Source organism: Phyllobates terribilis, unplaced genomic scaffold (assembly GCF_046119375.1).
Source record: "Phyllobates terribilis strain yellow unplaced genomic scaffold, ASM4611937v1 Scaffold_13__5_contigs__length_258822181, whole genome shotgun sequence".
NCBI classification, from domain to species: domain Eukaryota; kingdom Metazoa; phylum Chordata; class Amphibia; order Anura; family Dendrobatidae; genus Phyllobates; species Phyllobates terribilis.
Genome location: NW_027362773.1, coordinates 221,745,438 through 221,752,645, shown reverse-complemented (window position 1 = coordinate 221,752,645; position 7,208 = coordinate 221,745,438). Strand labels below are relative to the sequence as shown.

General features: G+C 47.7%; 1 protein-coding gene across 1 annotated transcript in view; it reads left to right on the top strand.

Annotated features, from left to right (window-relative positions):
- The first annotated feature begins 1,161 nt into the window (after positions 1-1,161).
- LOC141174401 (phospholipase A2, minor isoenzyme-like) overlaps positions 1,162-7,208 on the top strand; it is a 41,598-nt gene continuing 35,551 nt past the window's right edge. Inside the window, exon 1 of the mRNA XM_073659314.1 lies at positions 1,162-1,268. Within this exon, the coding sequence (XP_073515415.1) occupies positions 1,199-1,268 (70 nt within the window). The 5' untranslated portion in view covers positions 1,162-1,198. The remainder of the gene's footprint in view (positions 1,269-7,208) is intronic.

The window sequence follows — 7,208 nt, the reverse complement described above, 5'->3', positions numbered from 1 at the left end:
TGAACACCAAGTTGAATTGCTCTTTTAACTGCCTAGTTCATGCTCTTTAACAAGCTACTTTGAACTGCTGCTCTAGTATAACCCATATTTAATACTATTTACATATACTCTTGCTATGTGAGCTTCTCTACTCCCCTCTCCCTTGCTCAGTCAGGGAAAGTGTTTATAAGGCTACATTCCCATGATCCGGAAGTAGCAGCGTTTTGGACGCAGCGTATATTCGCTGCGTCCAAAGCGCTGGGTTCAAATCACGCAGTTAAATCCACATGTGTTCACTGAACCATGCAGATTTAATGCATCCTATTCATTCTATTATGGAAACTTCTGTTGCAGGGACTGGTGTCTCCACAAGAGAAATTGACATGCTGCAGGTCCTAAAGCTGCGCCGCCGGTGAGTTTACGCGATGGCAAATAGAAGCATAGTGGACATGGGATTTCTATAAATTCCATCCACTGTGCTTCTACTGTACAACGCAGCGGTTTGGACACAGTGCAGGTGAACTTCGTCCAAAGCAGAGCAGCGGTTCAAAACAGCTTGTAAAATAACACAAATTAGGCAGGTAAGACAGCAATTTCAGCATGGTGTTTCAGAAAGAAGCAAGTAAAATTCATAACTTTATAAAGACTGATTAAATAAAGCTTTTATAAGGGCTAATTAAATACAGTATATAAAAAAAGTTTAATTAGTCTAGGATTGTCAGAACGCTAAAATAAAAATAGTTGTCAAACCATTTCTAGAAAATTTTGCAGTGCTTACAAAATTATTTTACAACTTAGCAACATGACTTGTTAGTATTTCAAGCTAGTGCCAGAACATGTTAATGAGTTCAGTGTACTCAAATGCCCCGTATGGTTATCAGATCAGAACAGTTTATTGCTTTGGAGCAAAAAGGAGATTTTCTGAGTGAATATGATCAACCTATCTTCTATTCTTGTATTTGATGCTGTCAACATGGATGAAACTTGAACGTTTATAACATATTATTAACCCCATGACATGTAGAAATTTTAGTGTACTGCTACTGAAGTGGTTACTGAGTCCAAAATAAATGTTGCTTCATTCAGAACAGATAAAAAGAATTGTTCTGTTCTGCACAGCTGTTCATGACAAGTCTTGCCCACTGAACTCAAATCCAAGGACACATTACGCACGTTATTCCATTACGCTGTGCCAAGTTCGCCACCTGATATAAGATCGATGGGTCCCAATGTTCATGACTCATATGCCATCATGAGACCCTGGGTAGCTCTGGCTCTGCTTCTAGCTGGTAAGCCATTCGAGAAAGGAAAAGATTTTTAAACTTTTTCGTTTTCAATTTTTAATCTTATGAACAATTCCTTTAAATTGTAACTGTGATTTAAATTGTTTTCATAAATCAATAGTACACATATAAATAAGAAACTGTAATATATCTTTTTAGATATAGTCTTCCCGGATTGATCAATCATTAAACAATCAATCAACTGATCATCAATCATCCCGGCCCCGTCTGCCTGTGCACTGTGCTGCAGCGTTCTATTGCGCAGGTGCCGGGAAGTGACAGTGACCCCCCAGCGCCTGCGCAATAGAACCCTGCGGCACAGTGCATGGAGAGACGGGCTGGGATGAAGCAAAGCGTGCTCTATGCGAGCGGCGCTTTGCGCATGCCCGGCACAAGTGGGAGCACAGTGCACGTCACAGGGCCCTGTGGCGTGCAGCGGAGGGGGGGGATATAATAATTAAGCATATAGGCAGGGATTTGGGGGAATAATAAGCACATAGGCCCGGACTGCTTGGTGTCCCCCGGAAGCCAAGCCTATGAAAAACGGAGTTAACAAATTTCTCTGCAATCAAACCTCTACTATGGGCCATACAGGTATGTATAGATTTACCTTTCTATACCCTGTATGCCCATAGTAGAGGTCTGATAGCTCCCAGGGGGTGACAGATTCCCTTTCAATGTATATTAATGTTATAGTGATTCAGCACATTTCATACTAGTTTGTACAGTAACAGTTAATATTGTCACCAAGGCAGGTTGCCAAGTGAAGAGTTGGTGGGTGGAAATTGCACACAAAAGTAACACACAATATAGTTTAGATAGCAGAAGCAGAAGCCAGTTGAGAGATATGGTTGTTGGAGAGAGCTAGAGTGAAGAAGAGGTAGAGAACATGAGGAAGAGAGGAGGAAGAGAGAGTCCATAATGGGAGTAAAGAAGAGAAGCTCAGCAAGCACCACTAAATAGCCACATTCAAGCATGTAGGGGACCTTTCCCCTGTGTTCCTATCAGGATTCAAATGGAGAGGCTAAATTGAGGAGAAAAACATGAGGGAGCACCAACATCTGCCAATTGGGGTGAGTGATCATCTGGTTCTAAAGAGCACACACAAGTCTATTGCTGTTGCAAGTGTGCCCAGAGCGCAGGATCTACATTCGGTCATTTGGTGGTTACTAGTGATGAGCGAGCATGCTCGCTACTGCTCAGTGCTCCCCGGAGCATCTCACTGCTCGAGATACTCTGTGCTCGCAAAGTATTTCTGGGGTTGCTCGGCGAGAGCTCGGGTTACCTCCCTGTATGTTTGGCACTCTTTATAGCGCCAATCAACATGCAGGGATTGTCTGCCACACACTGTAATGCCGCAGCCAAGTTGGTTGTGGCATTACAGTGATTGGCTGGCCGCACAGCGTCATCAGGTCTATATCAGACCTGGTGCCGCCGTGCTCATCACAGTCTACTCCGCAATCAGGCAGTGTAGGGAGAGGTGCTGCTGAGCTAGGGAGAGATTTGGTTGTTTATTAGTTAGTGTAGGTATTCTACAAGATTCTCTACATATCCATCTCAACTAACAGTCCTTCTGAGGACTAATAAAGCTGCCGAGTTATCAGTGCTAAGCGGGCAGGCAAGGTATATAGCAGACTGCAGTGCACATAGCAAGAGGGTCCATTCCAGTTCTGTCTGCTGGTGCTTTTAGAGATATTTGTAGAAATAGCCCCAGGTATCATGGGTCAGGAATAATTTTTTTTTATCTTAATCCTGATTATTTGCTTAAAAAGCAATCCAGAGAACACCGTTTTTCTGCGCCATTTGCTTGTTGGCACTGCAGAATGCAGCCAGGTCCTTTCCATATTACAGCGCTAAAAATCCAGCTATTTAAAACGGTGTTTTCTCCGTCACATGGATCACATATAATGGCGCTGAAAATATTGCCATTTATGGCCTCCATTGAAATTTTGTTGCAATGTGTCAGTGAAGTTATTGACATCAGTTTGCTGTTAAAAATAGTTACCTACAGGCCAGCTATTTAAAACTGTGGTTTGTCCGTCACATGGATCACATATAAGTTCGCTCCAAATTCAGCCATTTGTAGAGAGCGTGGAAGATATTGTCCTCCATTTAAAATGGGCAAGACGCGTGGCAAGGGACGGGGAACTGGACTTGATGGTGATGGTGCATACAGAGACCGAGGCCATGGGCAAGATGAAATTGTGCCACAACAAACACCCACATCTTTTCGCCTGACCTTCCTGTCCCAATTAATAGGGGACCGCAGAACACCACTATTGAACACAGAGCAGTGTGAAAAGGTAATTGGTTGGATAGCAGATAATACTTCCAGTCACTTAGCCACCACCACCACCCTGTCTTCCACATGGTCAAGTCTCAGTAGCCGTGAGTCTGGACCGCATATTCCTCACCGTGATCCTCCTTCCTCCCACCATGCCGAGTGCCTGGAGACAACTGATTCCACACTTGGACACTCTGAAGAGCTGTTCACTTTTCCATTTATAGATTCGGACCTGGTCCACTTGAAGAGGGGCAAGTAGACATCGCATGTAGCAATGCCCAAATATTGAGCAGCCACGGTCATACAAAGGTGACGGTGGGAAAGTGTCACAAAGGGTGGACAATGATGAGATACAATTGCCAGAAAGTCAGTAGGAGGACCAGGGTGCGGAAGTCGAAGACGAGGTGGTGAATGATATAGTAACTGACCCAATTTGGCAGGAGGACATGCAGAGCGAGGGCAGCAGCACACAGCGGGAGGGAGGCAGAGCACCCCAACAGGCAGGAAGAAGCAGTAGACTGAAGGCAGGCAACCGTTCCCCGTAACACCAACACGACAGAAGTTGCCAGTACAACTGTTAGGTCTTCCCGATTCTGGTTGTTTTTTAAAGACTCTGCTGATAACCCCAAAAAGGCCATTTGCACCATCTGCCAGGCCAGCATCAGTAGGGGTAGCAAAACTACCAGCCTGACCACCACCAGCATGATCAGGCACATGGCAGCAAAGCACCCGACTTTGTGGGCTGAACCCCAGGGTCCAGGAACAGTGTCTGCGGATGGTAGCACTGCTTCTTCCGCTTTTGTGCATGCAAGCCAATCCCCTGTCCATGGTGCATGCAAAGATGCCTCCTGCCCTGCACCTGTCATTGCACACTCTCAACTAGCACCATCAGCAAGCACGTCCTTGTCCGAGTGCAACGTTCAGTTGTTCATTCCCCTGTCCTTGGAACGGAAGCGCAAATGCGCAGCCAACGCCCCACAGGCCACACTACTAAATTCCCACATTTCGTGACTGCTTGCGCTCGAAAAGTTGCCTTTTAGGCTCATGGAGACGGAAGTCTTCCGCAACCTGATGGCGGCGTTGGTCTCTCGGTACTCGATCCCCAGCCGCCACTATTTCTCCTGGTGTGCCGTCCCCGCATTACACAAACACGCATCCCACAACATTAGCTGTGCCCTCAACAATGCATTTAATGGGAAAGTCCACCTAACCACGGACAGGTGGACAAGTGCTTGTGGGCAGGACGGTACATCTCGCTGACGGCACACTGGGTTAACTTAGTGGAAGCCGGGACGCAGTCAGACTTTGGAACGGAACACATCATCCCGACCCCGAGAATTGTGGACCCAAGTCAATCAGGGTTGCCCCACAGTCTACAGCTCCTGCACCTCATCCTCCTCCTCCTCTTCAGCTTCCATCTCCGAAATGACCACATCAGTCACAAGCTGGAAGCACTGCAGCAGTGCCTCAGCCAAGCGGCAACAGGCTGTGCTGAAGCTAAAATGCTTAGGTGACAAACGCACAATCTTGAAGAGTTGTGGACAGCTCTGAAAGAGCAGGCAGATCTGTGGCTCACACCACTGAACCTACAGCCAGGCATGGTCATGTGTTACAATAGCCAGAACCTGGTGGCGGCTCTGAGGTGAGGCGAGGCGAGCTCACACATGTACCATGCCTGGCCCATGTGCTTAACCTCGTGGTTCAACAGTTTCTCAAAACCTACCTGGAGCTGCCAGATTTGCTTGTCAAAGTATGCCGCCTGTGTGCCCATTTTAGAAAGTCAATTACAGCTTCTGCCGCCCTTGCCATGCTTCAGCAGCATTTGCTGCTTCCGGCTCACAGACTGGTGTGTGATGTCCCCATACATTGGAACTCTACACTGCAGATGTTGGGAAGGATTTTGTGAGCAGAAGAGGGCAGTTGTTGACTACCAGCATCAACAAGGCCGTTGTTATTCAGTTCAGACTCCACACATAAGACCTCAGGAGTGGACATGGATGTCAGACATCTGTACCATCCTCCAAAAGATTGAGGACTCCACCAAGATGGTAAGTGGCGATGATGCCATAATTAGCGCCACCATCTCGCTTCTCTGTCTTCTGAAACGCTCTCTGCTCACAATCAAAGAGTATGCATTGCAGGCAGAGTACGATGAGATGGAGCAAGGAACCATACAGGGTGATTACACACAGCCCAGCCTCATCTCATCCTAATGTGGATTTGGGGACAATGGAGGAGGAGGAAGAACAGGAGCTAGTTTCATGCACTTTAGACAGTACTACCTGTCATATCGTCGGTTCAGTGTGGGAGGCCTGAGGACAGAGAGGAGGAGGAGGAGAGCATGGTCAGTCATCCTCTTGGTGAGGACACGGAAGTCTTGCCTGTTAGCAGTCTGGCTCGCATGGCTGAGTTTATGTTACGCTGCCTTTCCCGTGACCCTCGCATTCTCAAAATTTTGGGTGACAGTCAGGACTGGTTGATGATACTTCTAGACCCACGTTACAAGGAGAACTTTATATCTCTTATTCCTGAGGCAGACAGGTCTACATAAATGGGGCAGTACCAGAAGGCCCTTGTTGCGGAACTATTAAAAAAATTCCCATCTGAAAACGCTGGCGGCAGAGGTCACAGTTCGTTGGACAATCAAGGAGTTAAGGCAAGAAAAACACAACTCCAGTCCAGCAGAGGCAGGGGAACACTGTTAAGGTTCTGGGAGAGTTTTCTCAGACCCTTCCATCGCACAGGCCCTGAAGCGCGAGGTACTCTCACAAGGAGTGCAAAGTTTGCGAAGATGGTGAGGGTGTACCTTGCCGACCTGTAACATACCTGGCGGCGTCCTTGCATGGTGGTCCATCTCCCACTGTGCAAGAGCGCGCACTTGATCTCCAGTCCAGAATGTCTCTCTGGCTTCCCTCCTTGCTGTCTGTTTGTCTGTTTTGGCTGCATAGGGCGACGCCCGCTGAACTTCCTGTTTCTTGAACCTGCTGCGGACACGCCCCTGTTGCACCTTCAGCCTATTGCTGTCCATCTTTGGGTATTTATACCACCTTCTTCCTCAAGATGGCGCCTGAGCATTGTGTCCTGTCAGTCGGCTTTTTGTCTCTGACATGCCAGGTCCTATCCTGTTTTCCTGCCTGTTTTCCAGCCTGTTTTCCAGTTCTGTGTCTGAACTGTGGTCTGTTCTTGTGAACACGCTTCTTGCCTGTTCTTTCGCCTTCTAGGGGCCGTATTCCTAGATCTGCCTGTCTGTGCCTTGCGGTATCTGTTCCCGTCTGAACAGAGTCCTGTTTGTGTCCCTGTCTTGCGGTATCTGTTCCTGTCTGAACTGAGTCCTGTCTATTTCTCCTGTCTTGCAGTATCTGTTCCCGTGTCTGAACTGAGTCTTGTCTATGTCTCCTGCCTTGCGGTATCAGTTCCCGTGTCTGAACTGAGTCCTGTCTGTGTACTCTTGCCTGCTGCCTTTCCTGGAGGCTGTATTTCCAGGCCTGTCTGAACACGCTCCTAGCCTGTTCCTCCCGCCTTCTAGGGGCCGATTACCTAGATCCGTTCCTGTATCTTGTCTGTCCTGTCTGAACACGCTCCTTGCCTGTTCGTCCCGCCTCTCTGGGGGCCGTATTCCCAGACCCGCTCCTGTATCCCGCTGCAGTGTCGGTCTCTTCCGT